General features: G+C 40.6%; 1 protein-coding gene across 5 annotated transcripts in view; it reads right to left on the bottom strand.

Annotated features, from left to right (window-relative positions):
• PPP2R5C (protein phosphatase 2 regulatory subunit B'gamma) overlaps nucleotides 1–21,481 on the bottom strand; it is a 178,263-nt gene that overhangs the window by 80,638 nt on the left and 76,144 nt on the right. For all 5 annotated transcript variants that reach the window (XR_010600755.1, XR_010600756.1, XM_065593603.1 and 2 more), the window contains one exon: nucleotides 6,206–6,405. Coding sequence is in view for 3 of the 5 variants with exons in the window: in XM_065593603.1 (XP_065449675.1) it covers nucleotides 6,206–6,405 (200 nt within the window). In the remaining 2 variants the exon portion in view is untranslated. The remainder of the gene's footprint in view (nucleotides 1–6,205; nucleotides 6,406–21,481) is intronic.

Below are 21,481 nucleotides of genomic sequence, written 5' to 3'. Positions count from 1 at the left end.
TTACCCATCCTGGCTAATAGCCATTAATGGACTTAACCACCATGAATTTATCCAGTTCTCTTTTAAACACTGTTATAGTCCTAGCCTTTACAACCTCCTCAGGTAAGGAGTTCCACAAGTTGACTGTGCGCTGCGTGAAGAACTTCTTTCTTGTATTTGTTTTAAACCTGCTGCCTATTAATTTCATTTGGTGACCCCTAGTTCTTGTATTATGGGAATAAGTAAATAACTTTTCCTTATCCACTTTCTTCACATCACTCATGATTTTATATACCTTTATCATACCCCCCCCCTTACTCTCCTCTTTTCCAAGCTGAAGAGTCCTAGCCTCTTCTTGTGCTAGTACATCTTTTTTGAGATGTGAAGACCACATCTGTACGCAGTATTCGAGATGTGGGCGTACCATCGATTTATATAAGGGCAATAATATATTCTCAGTCTTATTCTCTATCCCCTTTTTAATGATTTTTAACATCCTGTTTGCTTTTTTGACCGCCTCGGCACACTGCGTGGATATCTTCAGAAAACTATCCACGATGACTCCAAGATCTTTTTCCTGACTTCCTGTAGCTAAATTAGCCCCCACCATATTGCATGTATAGTTGGGGTTATTTTTTCCAATGTGCATTACTTTATATTTATCCACATTAAATTTCATTTGCCATTTTGTTGCCCAATCACTTAGTTTCGTGAGATCTTTTTGAAGTTCATCAGTCTGCTTTGGTCTTAACTATGTTAGCGCATCTGGTACGTAAATACCTTGCAACGCTGGCTACAACAGTGCCATGCAAACATCTGTTCTCACTTTCAGGTGACATTGTAAACAAGAAGCGGGCAACATTATCTCCTGCAAATGTAAACAAACTTGTTTGTCTGAGTGACTGGCTGAACAAGAACAAGGACTGAGTGGACTCGTAGGATCTAAAGTTTTATATTGTTTTATTTTTGAATGCAATTATTTTTTGTACGTAATTCCATATTTGTAAGTTCGACTTTCATGATAAAGAGATTGCATTACTGTACTTGTATGAGGTGAACTGAAAAATACTGTTTCTTTTGTTTTTTACAGCACAAATATTTGTAATAAAAATAAATATAAAGTAAGCACTATATGCTTTGTATTCTGTGTTGTAATTGAAATAATATATTTGAAAAGGTAAAAAACCATCCAAAAATATTTAAACAAAATTTATTCTATTATTAACAGTGAAATTAGTCGTGCGATTAATCGCGATTAATTTTTTTAATCGCTTGACAGGTCTAGAATTAACCCTTTGTAACCTTGAAATGTTTCACTTTTTTTTAAATACTTCGTTTGAATTCTTGAAAAATCAGTATAGGTGCCTTTGATCATGAACTATATTTTAACTTATATTGTGCTATAGGTATGCCTGGTGATTTAGGCATACAAGATGATAGGTTCCTGCCTTGAAGCTCTTTCATCTAACTGTCAGACAAAGGAAGGGGGAAAGGGATATATGCAACACAAAAAAATCCCAAACTAAAAACCCTCCAAAAATCAAAAAACCCCCAAACAACTGTTCCCTCTTTCTATCCTCATTTACTTTCCTCCAGGCAAATATGCAAAGACAATATAAAGCATCTGTGAACTGGTTCCTGCACATCCTAAGAACATAAGAATGGCCATACTGGGTCAGAGCAAAGGTCAATCTAGCCCAGTATCTTGTCTTCTGACAGTGGCGAATGCCAGGTGCCCCAGAGGGAATGAATAGAACAGGTAATCATCAAGTGATCCATTCTCTGTCACCCATTCCCAGCCTCTGGCAAACACAGGCTAGCGACACCATCCCTGTCCATCCTGGCTAACAGCCATTGATGGACCTATGCTCCATGAACTTAGCTAGATCTCTTTTGAACTGTTCCTCTAACAGTAGGTGCAAATAGGTTAATATTCAAATCCATTAAAAAATTACTTCTTCCACATAGTCTATGAAAAGGGAGCTCATCTTTTATATAAAAATATATAATTTAATTGAACCGCCAAAATGTTTACCTGCCTTACTGAGTAGTCAAGTGATCCTACTCATACTGTAAACCAGAAGCAGAGGAAAATGATTAGAAGCAGAAAAGACTTCTGTAAGTGGACAAATGTAAGGAGAAGGTAAATTGGGTGCTTCTATCTTCCAGAAAAAGGGGATATATAAAGAATACTGAAAAGGAAAAATGTAAAACTGATCCAAGGGAATTAAGTGCACAAGCCAACCACCAACTGGCAGATCAAGACCAAACTCTGTCTAAAATTGTTACTTCATAATCTTCTGTTCTGATTCTTCCTGTCAAGCATGTGGCTGCTGGCCACTGACAGGAACAGGATACTGTCCAGACAAACCACTATTCTGATCTTGGTATGGTAATTCCTAGTACCCATCCCACCCACCCACCCTGTTTATGCCTGTCCCTCATTGTGTCAAGCCTACATTTAGATTGTAAACTTTTTGGGTCAGCAAATGCATGTTTATATCTCAGAAGACCCTAGTGAACTCTTGGGTGCTCAAAAATGAACAGTCAGCATGGTTTCCACTGCATAACAGTTTTTGAAAATTGTTCCCTCTAAATATATGCTTGACACAATGAGGGACAGAAATAAACAGAGTGGGTGGGTGGGATGTATTGAAGATGTCAAATGCAGTGTCTTGATTAAGGTATTTAATTCCTAAAATGCTGCATATAAATATACAGACATGACTGACCATCCTTAAGAGATGCATCTTTCAAATAAGCATGACTCAGTATCTTGCACTGGATAGCACAAACAGGTGAATTATTTTAGGCACATTTTAGAGATACTAACATGAGAACAGGGTAAATTACTTATCTATCAAAACAGTCTTATGGGCAAGTCACCACCCTGGGGTATTGTGAGCTGTGGCATATGGATTTTGCAAGTCATTTAAAAAATTAAAATAAATAAAAATGGTCTTCCATCTAAATGATAGCAACAAACCATATGGGAAAATCAACAATGCTAGCACTTGGAAAGCATGTAGCAGACTGACCGCTCCTGTGGTACCCTGTAAAACCATGACATTTATGACAGAAAATATCATGATGCCAATATATAAATCCATGGTATGCGCGCACTTCGGATATTGCATGCATTTTGCTAACCCCCATCTCAAAAAAGATATATTAAAATTGGAAAATGTACAGAGAAGGGCAATAAATGTGATTAAGGGTATGGAAGAACTTCCATATGAGGAGAGATTAATAAGACTGGGACTGTTCATCTTAGAAAAGAGATGACTAGAAGGGGATATGATAGAGGTCTATAAATCATGAATGGAGTGGAGAAACTGAATAGGGAAGTGTTATTTACCTCTTCACATGACACAAGAACTAGGGGTTTACCCAATGAAATTAACAAGCAGCATGTTTAAAACAAACATAAGGAAGTACTTCACACAACGCACAGTCAACCTGTGGAACTCAATGCTAGGGGAAGTTGCTAAGGCCAAAAGTATAACTGGGTTCAAAAAGAATTAGATAAGTTCATGGAGGATAGGTCCATCAATGACTATTAGCCAAGATGGTCAGGAATGGACCCCATGCTCTGGGTGTCCCCAAACCTCTGGTTGTTAGGACCTGGTACTGGATGACAGGGGATGGATCACTCAATAAATTTACCTCTGAAATGTCTGGTACCAGCCACTGTTGGAAGATAGGATAAATTTTAAAAGTAGAAGTAATCAATTACAGCTGCCATTGTGATTCTCCTGAAAATAAGTCCCTCTGGGTGCTCTTTAAAAAAAGATTATCTGATTTAAAGGCATAAAAGACAGCAATTCAAAAATTCTAGATGCTCTGACATTACTTAAAGCAAATACAGACCTTATTTTAATTCCTTAAGAAAACCCTGCCATGATCAAAACATAAATAACAACACAGTATCTCATCCATCTTCACAAAATAAGAGCATACCTGAACCTTTACCAAATGCCTGAAAAAACAGATGGACCTTGTAGCATGACTGGAAAGTTAACATAATTGTGTTATTTCAGACAAGAGGGCCTCAGAATGCCCTGACAGCAACTCCCTCTCTTCTATAGCTAGGGAGCACCTGCTCAAGTGCTCTCGCTGATTGCAGTTGTGGTAGCGTTGTATAGGAAGTAAGGTGATGTCTCAAACCAGCAGATCCCAGGCTATTTAGGATTTTACAGGTTAAACCCAACATTTTTAATTCACCTGGAAGCTACTTCCACACCATCAAACAAACCAGATCACAGAGCACAGGTGTTGTGTTCCCAATAAGACACTCTTCATTCTGCATCAGCTTCAGCTCCAAAAGAGACTTAATATGTAGTCCCACATAGTGTGCATTATAAAAAAGTCTAATCACAAAGTGACAAAAGCATGAATTACAGCAGTAACCTGAAAGAAAAGGTGGTACATACCCCTCTGGTCACATGTAGATGGAAAAAAAAAATCAACCCAGCCAGCTGCTACTTGGTCATCTTTATGCAGCTATTGGTCCAATCAGACCCATAAGTTATGAACTCTAGTCACAAATGGCAGCCACACTCCCTCAATCATGGGTGAGATACATAGATTTGATTGCCTAATCCAGCTCACCATCACTACTTTGGTTTATTCTGATCTGAATCTCAGCCAGCTTGCTTTCATCTATGCCTCAGTCTGCACCAGATACTGAGTCAGGTGCTCAATCACTCCTGCTGGGATTAGTGGAGATGGAAATAAAACTGAGTGCTATCAACATACTGAAGCACAGTAACCTATATGTCTTCACTAACTCCCCTTCCTCCCCCCCCAACAGCCTATATAGACATTTAATATGCATAGTAATAAGACTGAACCCTGCAGAAGCCCACATGCTGTGGAGTATGGCCTTGAAATTTAACAGGGTTCGGTCACCTTTTTGTCATGGATATGCCTTTTCTGTCCCTATGAAAATCCATCAAGATTTAGCCAAATTATAAGACTTTGAAAAAACTCTGCTCAGCTGCCAATTTCTAGCAAGTTTTCCCAAAATTTTTTAAAAATTCCATCCATATTGAGAGTACTTCATGGGTGAGAAACCTTTCCCTGCAATTGCTGCTCTTGGCTACTATGGGCTGGGGTGCCAGGCACCAGAACTGAAAGCAGGAAGACTGTCTCTTTTTTTGAATGCTCTCAATGCTGCTTCTCTGCTGGCAGCCATACAGCATGGAGGAAAAAGCAACCAGACCGACGGGGAGTGTTGGGGGAGGTGGTGGTGGTGGTGGTGGTGGGGTTTACTGCAACAAGGACAGGGATCCAGGGGTCTTTAATTACACAATCACATACAATTTTTTCCATAAGACGCCTGCCTTGGTCAGTGCACAGTATGGATGGTGATCATTAAATGAGTACTTGTGTATATTGTATATAACTTGTGTTATTCTCATTGCACCATGCCTCATCCATTTCACGCTATTCAAACTACTCTGAATCTATAGTCACTGTGAAAGCCTAGAATATCTGTTGAGTCAATGTGAAGCAATAGAAGCAGCTAAAAGCATGGTTGAGAGCTCTTTTGTTCAGAATGTCACCAGGTTCAGTCATCAATGGGATCTGGTGTCTTTTACTGTTAAATTTTTATGTTCTCAGATATTTTTGGCTTTTTTACATAAGACGACTTTATGAATTTCACCTGTGCAACAGCATGGGCTTTCTGCTATTAGTACAGAATTAAGTTTTTCATGAGCTTAGTATGTGATTATGTAATTAAAGATTGCTTCATAATGCATACACACCAAGGGACTGAACTGAAGTTGCAAGAAGCCTTAATTCTGGCATTTCTTAATTTCAAGTGTTTGATTTTGCAATCTTTATGTTCTTTTAAATAGTTTGTGTGCGCACAATATGTAGGTTGCGAACACAAGACTGGAGAAATTAAACTGTTCCAAAGCAAATTTGTTTTGTGAAATTCCAACATGCTTCAACTTCTGCATGACCATTTCCAAGTTAATGAATAACTAGAGGCGGAACCAAGTATTTCCAACAACACTGGCAATATGATTTAGAAAGCTGTCAGTTTAAAAAAAAAAAAAGACAACTGATTTCAGAGATTTTTTTCACGAACGCTAAAATATTGAAAGCTTCAAAAAAGATCAGCTAAGCTTTACTAAAAGAAATTAATACAGACAAAGAATTAACTCTGAACCACAAAAAGAGCTTTCAAAATATTTCCGGTTGTTAAATCACTTACCATATGCACTACTTCAGGGTAAATGGGCTCTGTGATCACATTGCGATTGTGTGTGATGTACTCTACCATTTCACTTAAAGCAGCTCGCTTTACTTCCTTCCACTTTAGGTCACTCAGTGGATCAGAAACGAAGTCAAAAAGAACACAACATTGTCGCAACTTCTGAATAAAAAGCTTTTCTTGCTCAGCAGGAGGAACATCTGCAAAATGAAAATATTTGGTTATGAACATGCCTACAAACTACGTTATTATAAAAGACTTTGTACTCCTCCCACTCTCTTTTTTTAAGAGACTTTGTAATAGTGTTGAAGAATACCAGCAAGCATTCTACATCTTAAACTACCTGCAAAACACAGAGATTATGAAAATCCTTAATATCACTGGAGTCTTGTGCTCCAGTAACATCCTATGATACAGGAAGCATGTATGGCAATGCCACTGGGGTTTTGCTTGCATTTGTCGTAATTGTTGACTGAGCAGAAAAAACCACCACACATAATTAAATATTTTTACCACACACAAAATTCCAGACCTCATCTTAGTGTAAAAATTATGGTAAGACTAAGAGTCATCTACTCCACAGATTTAACATGCTTGATGCATCTTTAGTTTGTGCACTTGACTAAACTTTTTCTGAATGTCCAAAATAAACTGCAAAACTTCCTAACTATCAGAGTAGTTAAGCAATGGAATCAATTGCTTAGGGAGGTTGTGGAATCTCCCTCATTGGAGATTTTTAAGAACAGGTTAGACAAACACCTGTCAGGGATGCTCTAGAGATGATGCTTAGTCCTGCTTTGAGTGCAAGGGATTGGACTAGAAGATCTCTCGAGGTCCCTTCCAGTCCTACACTTCTATGATTCTATAAAATATTTTACATTTTTGAAGTTTTAAACTCATGAGGTGGTGTTCTTTTAGTTTGAAAGGAATAGATTTTACACTTAACACTCCTACCTCAGGTGTCCCTTTTGTGTGGGAAGTACTACATCCTTAGATATCGATACATTCAACATATTTAAACAAAAACTGTATTAGTGCTGCATGAATTTTCTAAAGAAAAATTCACCTTATGACGGACATAAGACATTAGAGAAATGGGGTCTGAAGCTGTATAGCTCAGGATTTTCATTGAGTGGACAGAAAAACCCCCAATTACACAGTTTGAATATTCAGAAGCTCTGCTTTGTATGTGTAGACACACATTACCAATTATTATAGTTTGACAAAATCCTGATCCTTGACTAGGTAATGCAAATAATAATCTCTCAATTCCCAACTCCTGTGATTTACAGCACGTGCCTTGTTACATACTTTAAAATGTGCAGCAATGAAATCAATAATGCTGACACTGAAAGTGACAATATTAAGCATTAGAGTTCACATATAATACATTACATTGATAACTATATAGTCTGCGCTTTTTTTTTTTCCGCCCCAACTGACAGCACCTTCCAATATACTGAACTTCCATCAGTCAAGAAAACTCAAATGTTTTGGGCAGTTTATACTCCTCCATCAGGGTTTGCAGTTCGAAGGCAATGGGATTAGTGTTCCTAAATACATTTGGTGCTTTTGAAAATCCCATCCTAAGGTGCCTAAATATGGATTTAGGAGCCTAAATTTAGGCTCCGATTTTTGAAAATATTGGCCTGTGAGCACAAAACACAATACATATTAACTTCATTAGTGTACTGAAAGTCTAAACTTTTCATGGTTAACACTAAAGCTCCTTTTTCCCCCGAAGACACAAAGATTTTATACCCCCAATTTTGAAACAAAAATACAATTTTAGTCCCCTGATGTCACAAACACTTCTGCACATGCTTAGTTTTAAGTATGAATAATCTCACTGAAGTCATTGGTACAATTCAAGTGAGTAAAGTTACATACTGCTTATGCACTTGCAGGATCATGGCTTTAACTTTCAATACACATTTCCAGCCCCATCAATAACGGTATTGTAAAATTCAAATAAAACACCCTACAAGTAGCAGCATTTTAAAAGATGGTGTTTATAATTTAGTCCATTCTAGAATTTTAATCTAAAGTTGCAATAGCACAAATTTGCCAATTAGTTTTATAAAGCTTCAACTTGGTTTAAATCAGTAATTTTTCTAAAAAAAGATAAAGTGATTTAAATTGATGATGTAAATTGGTCCATACTTCTCAACACACTCTAGGAATGACACACTAATGATATTGATGGCAAACAGAACAATCTTATGTGAAGCAGTCATCAAGGAAAGATGATGCCTCACTTGTTTAAACTCTATTATACTTTCTTCTATATTTGCCGAGGCTCAGAGTCCCAACTATACAGACATATTTTGAGGATTTCTACATATTACTACGTATTCTCCGTTACCCATTAGTTTGGTCAAACTGATACCTGTTAGGCTGTATTGTATGAACATAAAATTATCCTTTGTATTTCTTTAGATCGGTGATCTCCAAACTTTTTACGTTCTGCCCCCCCTTACCCATAATGTAATCTGTCTGCGCCCCCATCCCAAGACCCGGGACCTCAGCAGGGAGCGGAGCCACAGCTAGGGCTCGCAGCCAGAGCCGTGGCCAGGGCCTCAGCTGGTGGCAGAGCTGAGGCCAGAGCAGAGCTGGGTGGCGGTCTCTGCCCACCCCCTACGGGGGCTGGCCTGGGGCCATCGCCAGAAGCCGAGCCATGGCCGGGGCTGGGAGCCGCACTGGAAGTGGGACCAGGAGCTGGGCCATGGTTGGTGGCCAAGGCCTGGGCAAGCAGCTGGGAGCAGAGCTGGGGCCGAAAGTGGGAGCCATGACCAACCACAAAGCCGGGGCCTCTGCTGGGGCCAGAGCCGGAGCAGAGCTGGGGACAAAGCAGGGCTGGGTGGTGCTTCCGCCTCCCCCCAGAGGCTGGCCCAGGACCTGTCCCCCGAATGTTCCTTCCCACCCACCTAAAGGGGCACACCCCACAGTTTGGGGACCACTGCTTTAAATTCTATTATTATTTATATTGATATTGCAACTAAGGGACTAAGGCATGGATCTGGGCATCATAGTGCTAGACATTGTAGAACACACAGCAAACAGCCACTGCCCTGAACAATTTGCAATCTAAGTGCAAGACAAGAAACAATAGGTGGATACAGAGGTTGTACATGGTTACAGTGAGACAATACGCTTTAGACTTGAAAAAGAATCGCTATACAAAACTCATTTAGATGCTAGCATCAAAGGGCTTGTCTATACTTACCGCGCTGGTTCGGCGGCAGGCAATCGAACTTCTGGGTTCGATTTATCGCGTCTAGTCTGGACGCGATAAATCGAACTCAGAAGTGCTCCCCGTCGACTCCGGTAATCCTGCTCGCCGCGAGGAGTACGCGGAGTCGACGGGGGAGCCTGCCTGCCGGGTCTGGACGGCGGTAAGTTCGAACTAAGGTACGTCGACTTCAGCTACGTTATTCACGTAGCTGAAGTTGCGTACCTTAGTTCGATTTGGGGGTTTAGTGTAGACCAAGCCAAAGAGAGGTTAACAGAATAGGATAAGACTGCCTCTGCAAGCACTTCAATAACTTGCTTTCAAGACTGCTAATTAACTAAATTTCTCCCCTTTTCCCACAGAAGTATTATAAAATGCTAGGACTTTTTATCACAAGCAGTAAGAGTCCGTGCTAATATGATCATAGTTTGTTTCAGATTTTGCTACCAATTATACATGTATGTACAATCTGTTGCTTAATAACCTGAGTATTTGACAGCATTTGCGTAATCTGGTTTGATGTTTAAACACGCTAGGATATTCTTCTTGCAAGTGATTGACAAATCCATCTCAGGATAGCAAACAATACTGCTATTTGGAAACAAAGTATAAAATATATTTCAAATACATATTTTGTATTAAATGGCAAGCAATCATAATATCTTTAAACTTTGTACAGAGTAATTCCAAATACTTGTTCCAAAATAACCGTAAGCAACAGCAGCCTTAAACAGGAGCACATCAAAGTAAACAGCATACAATAAGAAGCAAAACTCAATTACAGCTTTCATCAGTGTTGCTAGGAGATCACTGATAGCAAAAAACTCTATAACTAGAAAGAAATGCTAAATGACAGATGCTCATGAACAGACCAGTGCCTTTCTTATGACTACACGCAGGATTCCAGCCTAATGTTCACCAGCACTTTAAACGTGTTTAACTACACATGAAAAAACACAAAATACCAAACTTTGGTGCAATTTAATTTAATTGACAATCATTGCTTTACCCAAGGAGCTGGTATGATCAATGGACACTACTGGCTAATGTGTTTTGATTTCTGGCGGAACACATGTAAACAAGCATGCAAAGAAGTTACAATTTTCTTAGAATTAGTCTTTAATTCAATAATTGTTTGTATATTCCTGCGATAGAGTGCTGGGCAAGAATGACTGAGCCAGCACTCTGGTTTCTGCAGATTGAATCAAACAATGCAGAATGGAGCTGGTTAAACAGAGCTGTGTCTAATTTGTGGGTGAAGGAGAGCTGGAAGGCTAATTAACCTATTAGACAAAGGCTACAAATAGGCACAGAAAAGAATTAGAGGGAGGAAACAGAGGGAGGAGAGAGATTGCTCTTCCCTGCTTGTTGCAGAAGCAGGGGGTTCCCTAGGACAGTTAAGACAGGGGTTCTCAAACTGGGGGTCGGGACCCTTCAGGGGGTTGTGAGGTCATTACATGGGGGGTCACGAGCTGTCAACCTCCACCCCAAACCCCGCTTGCCTCCAGCATTTATAATGTGTTTAATTTATTGGGGGGGGGGGTCACACTCAGAAGCTTGCGATGTGAAAGGAGTCGCCAGTAAAAAAAAAAGTTTGAGACCCACCGGGTTAAGAGCTGAGCTGTATATAGTATGAAGATGTTGGGAACCCACATTGTAAATAAAACTATACAAGATGTTTGACCAACACAAGGGTCTCTGAGCAGTTTGTAAACAGGAGCAGAGGCAGGAGCCAGAACAGCCCCGTCACAATTCCAAACTAGCAGTATTTTATTGCCTGTATTTAAAGGTTTTGTCTGCACAAACAGTATTTCTTGAAGTTGCACTTTCCCAGTTAAATCTGATATTTCACCACTGAATGCCAGGGCTTACAGAGTCTCTGATTCAGTCCCTAATACTTATGGGTGTTCACAGTATAGAAACCCTTGCAAGGCTACTGCATAAAACCATACCATACTACAGGGATCAGCAACCTTTGGCATGCGGCCTGTCAGGGAAATCCGCTGGCAGGCCTGGACGGTTTGTTTACCTGCAACGTCCGCAGGTTTGTCCAATCGCAGCTCCCACTGGCTGCAGTGCACCGGGCCGAACCTGTGGATGCTGCAGGTAAACAAACAGTCCCGGCCCTCCGGGGGATTTCCCTGACGGGCCGCATTACAAAGGTTGCTGATCCCTGCCATTCTACTTAATTAGACCCTGCAAAATTCAGAAGTCTAAATATAGTTTTTGACAATGCAAGTAATTGACAAAGCTATTTAAATTGATTTATAGTACATTGTATCTTAATAGGAAAAATGAAGTATCGATATTCTAATGAATATTGCTAATAATTCTGGAAGTCATGGACTGAGCTAAACAAAGAATCGAGTTTGACCTCCTCTTTGAGATGGTTTGGATATTTTAGACAGGCCTAGTCCACATAGTGATGAAGCCAGGTTATTTCTCTACACCCCTGGAGACAAAAGTCACTTGTTCCATTTTCCCTTTCCGGCCAGTGTGTTCATTGGTAGTTAACTGTTAGAAAAAGCTGTTAGAAGGCTAAGAAGCTGATGTGACGAGGCAAGGACTGTGGTGATACCGTGGCTTTAAGAGAATGAATAGACTCTTCAGAGTATGGGGGCTGACAGCTGGAGGAGGCTGTTGGCTTTAAGTGAGACTGACTGATTGACCAGAGTTAAGATGCTCTGTTTGTGTGTTAATTATGTACCTAATAAAGACAGTTAAGTTACTAGCAATGAATTATTAAGACTAGTGGATTACGAATATAAACCACCACATGGCATCAGGAGTGAAGGAAATTACAAAAAGACCTGGAAGAAGTTAAAAAAGAAAAAAGAAAACAGGTAAAAGTTGCTCAAAAGTGAAAAATAAGTTTGAATGAAATCAGATGGATCAATTAAGTGTTCCTACATTTCTGAAAATGTCAAGAAATGCTGCAGAAAATTGGAAAATGTTTAAATAACAATTTGATTAATTTTTGAGGGCATCGGGATCTACTCATAAGGAAGATGAACAAAAGATTATCTTTTTGAATATTGCAGATACTGAAGCAATTTCATTATATAATTCATTTGAGCTTAATGTTAGAGAATGAACCAACTAGGAGTCGATCTGAAAACATTTTTTTTTTTGAGGAATTCTGTTTACCAAAAAGAAGTGAAACATTTGAAAGATTTCAGTTTCACTCAAGAGGCAGAAATTTCTGAATCATTTTTAACAGACCTAAAGATAAGAAGTCAGACACACAATTTCCACAATCTGAATCAATGGAAAGAGATCAAATTGCAGTAGGAATAAAAGATATCAGTGTAAGAAAAAGGCTATTAGAAGAGCCAGATCTAGCTCTGGAAAAAGCAGTGAAATAGGCTTGCCACATATTGAAGTCACACTGGCCAAGGAGGGCTTGGTGGTTGGCCACTCTCAGCTGGAGGCTGGAAGACAAATAAACCTTACATCCAAAGAGATCCAGCCTCCTCAAGTCTTTATTTTTGGGGGTGGCTTTGGGCTGTCCTTGCCTCTCCTTGTGATTAACCGCCTCAACCACAAGGGAATTAGGGGCTGGGTGGGAGTATAAGTACTCATGCCTCTTGGTTGCCACAAAGTACTGGCATTCGGCCCTTTTCGAGGTAGGGGCCAGGGAAGAGGGAGTCTGCCACAGGGCATTAGTGATCTTGGAAACCCCTTCACGAAGGGGTAGAGCCACCCTGGCAGGAGCCAAGGAGCAGAGGACGTCGAAGAGAGAGTCTGAGGGCTCTTCCAATTCCTCTGCCTGAAGCACCAGGTTGGAGGTGACCCTCTTCAAAAATTCCTGGTGCACTTTGGCATCATCCTGAGGAACTGGGTGAGAGGGCCCCGTGATAGCCTCATCTGGCGATGACGGGAATAATGCCGGTGCTGCAGGAACCTCCATGTCCATTGGTGGTTGTCACGGAGTCACCGGGCAATGCTCTGGAACTACTCCATACGAAGCCAGTCAGGACTCTGGGGGAGCATGCACGCTGGCGATTTAGGTAATCCATGCATGTTATGTTGTCATGACTTTCATGTGCGTACCTCTGATCAGTGAGAGGAAATGAGTGCAGGTGTTTCTCACTGCTCCAAGTTTGAGGAGGTTGATGTTTAGCTCGTCAGTACCAAGTACTCCCATGTCGGTGCCATCTTTCCGGAGATGGCATGGTCCGTATCTCTATCTCAAGATGGCGGTACCGCTGCCTCAGTTCCTGTGCCCATAGAGTATTTAGGTTTTCTCTGACTCTGTACCATAGTGCCCACACGGTTTCTGGGTATTATGTTTGGTAGCTATCGGTACTAAGGTCACCACACATGCCGGGAATCTCCTCTGGCTGGTTAAGGAACTGCACAGAATGGCTGGTGGGTCTCTTTTTCTACTTAGACTTTCACAGGGAGTCCAAAGACTTTCTTTGCTTCACCTGCCCTGTCTCATGCTGGGGAGAATCAGGCTGTAGAGCCACCTCCATGAGGAGTACTTTTAACTGGAGTTCCTGTTTTTTCGAGCCCTGGTCTTCAGCTGCTGGCAGAGAGCACCTTTCTGGGGAATGTGAGTTTCCCTGAGGCAATGGACATGGTTGTCCATTACCAGTATGGCCTCCTTGCACGAGAGGCACCTTTTAAACACAGGGATGGGATGCCAGGCATACCCCTTACTGGGGTGGGGTCAATCCCCAGTAGGGAAAAAAAGAAAAAAGGGGTAAAAGCCATCTATTACAATTTTCATTAAAAAAGTAGCCGAACAAGAACAAAACCTCATCATCTAACAAAATGTGAAAAAACCCACAAACTATTAAAGTAACGACTTTAAAAGAGGATTTAAAGTATTCGCAAACGGACTGCTAAATGCTCCATCTCTAGCCAGGGGCGATCGAGAAAGAACTGAGGGTGGTACGCCTGCACAGTATTAATTAGCCTAGAGGCAGAACATGTGCAGGCCAAAAACGGACACTGCCACTGAAAATCTCCAATCAGAAGCATGGGGACGCTTAAACACCTACAGTGAAGTACCCATAGGGACACTACTTGAAGTAGCAGCAAAACTGCAATTGTGGTCAATGCTTACAATTCAATGTGCACACTGTGTCATAGCAAACGGATCAACATACAGATGGCAACGACTGTGTATAATGCTATACAAGCTTAAGAGAAATCTGTCAAAATGCACAGTGCCATCCAGAGTCAAATACACAGTGTCATCTGAGGACCTTGATTTGTCTGAAGGAATCAGATATGCTAGTTATTCGTTGCTGTGGGTAAAATGTGCGCAGTAAGTTTTTTTCCTCCCTAATGCTTCTCACACCCCACCAGAATACATTGTGCCCCCCCAGGTGGGCCCACTCCCCCATCTGAGAACCTCTGCTATACAGCTCTTCTGGATGCTGTAAAATAATACAGTATGTCATTTAATTTAACTATAATAAATAATGTAATCATTGAGTAGCATCATTAGGTCATTAGCAGATGACCCAATACTCTTCAAATAAATCTTGTTGCAACTGGTCTTGACTTGGAAAGAGAAGACACTATGGATTAGAAACCAAGGATCCTGTTCTACTAAAGAAAAGCCATTCAGAAATTGCTTCAAAATGCAGTTCTGAATTACATCACATCCAAATGCAATTGTGTTATTTTAGGTTTAGTGTTTATTTTATGAACAAAAAACAAATTCATAGAAGTCAGTTCAAGTGAAATCACAACTATAGAAAAAAATACAGATTTGTTGTTTTGATGTCAGATTTATTTTATAACCAAACATTTCCATCATCCCTCTTTGCTGACAATGAACCAGATTTCCTAAATCTTCTCCTTTCTTTTTTTTTTTTGATAAGTAACTTTACTTTTCTCTGAGGATGGCATGGGGTGTATGCATTTGGGGGGCAGGGGAGGAGAGAGACACACTACACCGGATTTATAAATCTGTAGGAAGTAGCGTGTTCTAAGGAAGGACTTTCAGACAGTAAAGTTAACTCTTGGTTGAGATGTAAACAGAGGTCCTGACTACTTTGTCTCTTAAGATCTCAACCTAACTTACTATTAGTTCCTGCAAAATTCTAGCACTCATTTCAAGGGTCTTATCTAATTTATGGTAAAATTGTTAAGAAATGCCAGTGGGCTTTTGGGGCTTTAATTACTTATGAGGGACAGATTTCTCAGCAACTCTTTCCTTCACTTTTTGGTATCAGCCTCATTCTCTTTCCCTAAATGATTAGCTGCCAAGCTGTCTCCTGTATGCTCCATAAGAAATCCACTTCCCAATACGCTGCACCATCCCTCCCATTGTCAGTTTAAGCAACACCTTCCTCTGATCCACATGGCTGTTGAATTTGGAGGACTCTATGGGATATGAAAACGGAGAAGAGAGAGAATCAAGCAGCTCAGCTACCAGACTGTTGTATCAGTCTTTTGGGGAGGAACAAGAGAAATGCTGTTTTAATCAGGGGTAGGTCAGTTCTCTGCTCAGCAGCCATTGCTGCTAGTGTCAGATGTTAGCAACTATTACTAGCAATTCCCTCCTGAGTAAAAGTCTCAAGTCGTTGCATTGAGGAAAAATTTGGCTCAGATAAAGTAAAAAGCCAGTTATGCATATTTTCAGAACACGACATTTGCAGAATATCCATTTTCTGTATATTTTAGACATATTCATACTTAGACACATAGCATTTATTGTATTCTTGACAGAATGCACAGCTAAGAATTTTCCATTTAATTCATGTAACAATGCTCTGTAGTGATCAGAGAATGATTTATTTATTTTTGCCAATCTTCCTGTAGCAGGGCTTGACTCACTGGTGCAGCGCCTCCTCCTGGCTGTCCTGGGAATTAGCTCTCCAGCATACGGAGCACCACCTCCTGGCTGGTGTCTCGCCTGCTGCTGGCCCCCCGTGTCCTTCCTGGACCCCGGTGCCCCTTTACCATGAGGTGCTGCCCCCTGGCAGTGCCCCCACACTCTGGGTCTCCCCTCCCAGGGGAACCCCCAACCCTCTATCCCCACCTTCCCTCAGCGGCTACTGCCAGTCATCATCTAGCCCCTGCTCACTGGGGTAGACTGCACTCCGTAAACCTCTCATCACTAACGAGGTGGGTTTTGACCTGCTGCCTTTGCCTGCAGCCCAGTACCTCTCGTTAGGCCTTGAACAAGGCCTGCAGCCTGGGGAATTGCCAAGCTGGAGCTCCCCAGCTCCTCTTGTCTTTCCCCAGCACTTCTCTACCTCTGGAACCCTGCTCCTTGGCAGCTAGGTCCTTCTCTCTCCACCGCTAGAGAAAGATGCCTTCAGCTCCTGGCCCCCAACCCTCTTATCAGGGCCAGCTGGGCCCTAATTGAGCTAGCCACAGCTGTGGCTGCTTCCCCAATCAGCCTCGCTTGGCTGCTTTTACTCCTTTTCTCCAGGAGTGGGGAAGCTGCCCCACTACACTCCTCAATACTTTATCATATTCCATTTACCTTAAAAAGACAGGAAAAACTTATACCTGAAATGAGAAGGAAGATATGGCCTTTTGTCTCAGGTAGGAATTCTAATAAGAGGAACAGAGTCCCAAACGAAAGTGTTGCTTAGCTGCCAAAAGCAGGTTCCAGTATTGCTAGAGATTTGAACTAAGATAGTGCTACTCATTTACACTGGAAAAAAGGTGGACGGGTCCATCATGTAACTGATTTAAATCATAACACCCAACTGTTCAACTTTAGAAAAAGTTTATAGCTTGTTTGGCTTTATATTAGCTAGGAATCTCTGGTGGTAGCCTACTGTTGTACTTGGAAGATAGGACATGCTTACAAACATTTCCCCCCATCCCCATATACCTTTCCAAATCATAATTTGAAGACACTTTGGTTTACAAAATTTTAAGTTATAAGAAATCTAATAGTAAGGCAACAAGAAACATTGCCTATGGAATTTTCTATTAGCCGTAAGAGTAAAGTAGTACACCTCTACCCTGATATAATGCGGTCCTCCAGAGCCAAAAAATCTTACCGCGCTACAGGTGAGACCGCGTTATATTGAACTTGCTTTGGCCCTCCTGTGCCTTGTCCTGTGACCCCCATTCCTAATCACACCCAGGACCCCACCCCCTACCCAAACCCCCTGCTCCCTGTCCCCAGACTGCCCCGCCCCCTATCCACACACTCCCCCGCCACCTGACAGGCACTCATCGGCAATGGCGGGAAGTGGAGCAGCCCGGCCCCAGTCCACTCCACTCTGCCAGCTCCCAGCCGCAGCGCTCCACTTCCCGCCACAGGTGAGTATGGAGGGGCGTCTTTTCCTCAACCTCCCCGCACTCACCGGCAGCGGGAAGCGGAGCGCCGTGGCTGGGAGCTGACGCGCTGATCCGCCGGAGCGCTGCTTTACCGCGTTGTATGTGAACCCGTGTTATATCGGGTCGCATTATATCGGGGTAGAGGTATAATAGTATTTATCTCTTAAATTATGATACAAAAGAATCTGGCATTGCAAGTCCTATATTTATTAGGGATGAAAACAACATCAAACAGTTCTAACTTTCCATTAGAAGAGAAAGCAGGAAGTTGGAAGCCCTGTAAATAATTAATTGAAAAAATGGTAATCCAAAATGTTAGATTTCTCTTGGGCACAAGAATCCAGAGTCTAAGATGTCTTGTATAGAAGATTATTTGAAGGGAAAAGTATGAATCAGTACAGTACAGTAAACTGCTCCTGTGATAGTTTGGGGGGAAAAAAATCTAGGGTTCATGACTAAATTTCTAAAATACTTTTCAAAGAAAGAAAGATTTACTATATCTGAAACAGTAGATAAGACAACATTTCCTTATTATGTTTAAAGGATTTCAAGCTTAGATCTCCTGATCAGTATGGCCTGAAGGAACAGAGAACACTTTTAAAGCATCATCAGCATTATTAAAAACCAAAAGCATCACAGGCATGGAGTATTGTGTCCAGTTTTGGGCCCCACACTACAAGAAGGATGTGGAAAAATTGAAAGAGTCCAGCGGAGGGCAACAAAAATTATTAGGGGGCTGGAACACATGACTTATGACGAGAGGCTGAGGAAACTGGGATTGTTTAGTCTGCAGAAGAGAAGAATGAGTGGGGATTTGATAGCTGCTTTCAACTACATGAAAGGGGGTTCCAAAGAGGATGGATCTAGACTGTTCTCAGTGGTAGCAGATGACAGAACAAGGAGTAATGGTCTCAAGTTGCAGTGGGGGAGGTTTAGGTTGGATATTAGGGAAAACTTTTTCACTAGGAGGCTGGTGAAGCACTGGAATTGGTTACCTAGGGAGGTGGTGGAATCTCCTTCCTTAGAGGTTTTTAAGGTCAGGCTTGACAAAGTCCTGGCTGGGATGATTTAGTTGGGAATTGGTCCTGCTTTGAGCAGGGGATTGGACTAAATGACTTCCTGAGGTCCCTTCCAACCCTGATATTCTATGATTCTTTGATGTTTTGGACGACTTTTAAGAATACACAGTAGATGGCTTGATAGAAAAGTGCAAATTAAAAACCTTCTACCATAAAACTACCCAATGAAAAATGCTTCACTGAAGTAGACATCTGCAACAGCAGCTGTACAGGAGCCTAAAATTAAATTATAAATCAGGTTTTTATCTGGCTTTTATACCAATTTAGGTGTTGGAAATCTTCATTCACCATTTAATATTTAAACACAATGTTTAACGCATAAAACTCAGGTAGTTCCATCAGTAAGGAAAATGGTTTATATCTCCAGTGCCAAAAGAATTGAAGCCTAGCGCAAAACGGTTGCTTCTCAACCATATTGTGGACTTCACAAACAGAGTCAAAAATTCTGATTTAAATTAACAATTTTGTTTCAAATGAAATTTGCAAATTGTACTAAGAGATGTTTCCTGTAGTTTGAACTTTCATAACACTGCACTGATCAAAATGGATACAGATTTGTTTTAATCACTATCCACACATCTAAAGTGTGAGTTATCTAGGTTTCTTCATAATTCATAATGTATGCCTGAACTAATACTTTTCTAACTTTAGGGAGAGAGGGGCATAAGTAAACACTGAATGATCATATAAAAGTTTCTGAAACATTAGTTCTTAAATGTTGTACCTTTAAGACCCCCTCAATGTAGTATTAAACTTTATTTATGTTCAAGGCTTTTAGTACTGTGTGGTAATTAGTACTCAGGACAGAGAATACATTTTTATTTAAAAAATCTTGCAAATAAAAAAACTGAAATGGGAATTAAGCAGCTGCCCTAAGAAAACCAAAAAAACCAAACAGTGACCGAAGAGTTAAAATGTGCACATCTCTGGATTTTATCTTGCTATATCACCTTTTCCCCCCTCAGCGTGAGGAAGGATTTGCTGCTCTGTATAAAAAAAAGTCAATGATGAAGACTATATGGTTTAAAATACACAGTTTCAACAAGGAGCACTGCATTTAGTAGCCTATGGAGAGAACTAGCTACTTATGCTGCAGATGAAATCAGTAAAGAGCTTTGAAGAGGATCAGAAATGAAAAACATTATCAGAAAACGGATAACACTATAGTCTAATCATAAACAAGACAAATTTCACTACCAACTATTGTGCAAAAATATTTTTCTGACGTCAGAATAAATGTCAAAGAATAAACATTCACACTAACAGATTACAGGTTTCATTCAAGGAAATTAAAATAAATAATAAGAGGGGTTTTAATTATATAAATAACAAGAGAATGAGGAAGGATGAGGTTGGACCACTCTGCAGCATGGATGGGAAGATTAAAGATCCTCTAGGTATGGCCCTAAACTAAATGAACACTTTGCCTCTGTTTTCAATAAGTATGCTAATATCGAACATGTGCAGGAAGGCAGGATGGTGGACGGAAGTGAGTGCACAGAAAAGAAAATTACCACATCTGAAGTTGAAGAAAAACTTAAGAGTTTAATGTTCTCAATTTAGGGGGACTGGATAATTTCCATCCCAGAATACTGAAAGAACTGGCACATGAGATTGCTAGCCTGGAGGCACAGATTTCCAATAAATCTACACATTTGGGGTGGTACCATCTGATTGAAGAATAGCTAATGTCTTATCTATATTTAAGAAAGGGGGAAAAAAGTGATCCAGACAACTACAGACACATCAATCTGACCTCATTAGCATACAAGACTTTTGAACAAATTTTCAAAGAAGAACAGTTAAATTCATGGAGGTAAACAGAAAAGGGGATGCAGTGCAACATGCGATTACCAAAGGTAGATTATGCCAGACTAATCTGATATCCATCTTTGAGGACATAATTTAAATTTTAGTTAAGGGAAATTCAGTAGATCTAATACATTTGGACTTCAAGTAAAGCATCTAACATGGCCCCCCATGGGAAACCGTTAGTTAAATAAGAGAAGATCAGGATCAGTACAAGAATTGTAAGCTGCTTAAGGAACTGGCTGAAGAGGAAAAGGCAACAGGCTGTGCTGAAAGATGAACTATCAGACTGGAGAGAGGTTGCTAGTGGAGTTCATCAAGAATTGATCTTGGGACCAATGTTATTTAATATTTTTATTTATGACCTTCGCACAAAAAGTAGGCACGTGCTAAAGAAGTTTGCTGATGATACAAAGTTGGTAGGCATTTTCAATAGGTTGGAGCACTGGAATATTATATAGAAAGATCGGGATAATCTTGAAGACTGGAATAACAGAAATGGGATGGAAGTGTAATAGTACAAAGTACAAGATCATGCACTTATGGTCTAGTGAGAATTTCTTATAAACGGGGGCTCACTAGTTGGAAGAGATAGAGAAGGAGAGCGACTTGGGTGTGTTGGTCGATCAGAGGATTACTATAAGCCACCAATGTGATTCCAGCTGAGAAAAAGGCAAAGGCAATCCTAGGAAGCATCAAGCAAGGCATTTGTAGTAGAGAGAGGCAGGCATTAATGCTATAGTATAAGGCACTGGAAAAACCTCATCTGGAATACAGTGTACAACTCTGATCACACAAAAAAATTCTTTGCAATATGGTAAGCTAATATGAGTAAGCCAGTAACGTTCAGTGATCATTTCCCTTCAATGCCAAAAAGAAACACTTTATATC

This window comes from Chrysemys picta, chromosome 4 (genome assembly GCF_011386835.1).
Source record: "Chrysemys picta bellii isolate R12L10 chromosome 4, ASM1138683v2, whole genome shotgun sequence".
NCBI lineage: Eukaryota > Metazoa > Chordata > Testudines > Emydidae > Chrysemys > Chrysemys picta.
This window is presented reverse-complemented; position numbering and strand designations above follow the sequence as displayed.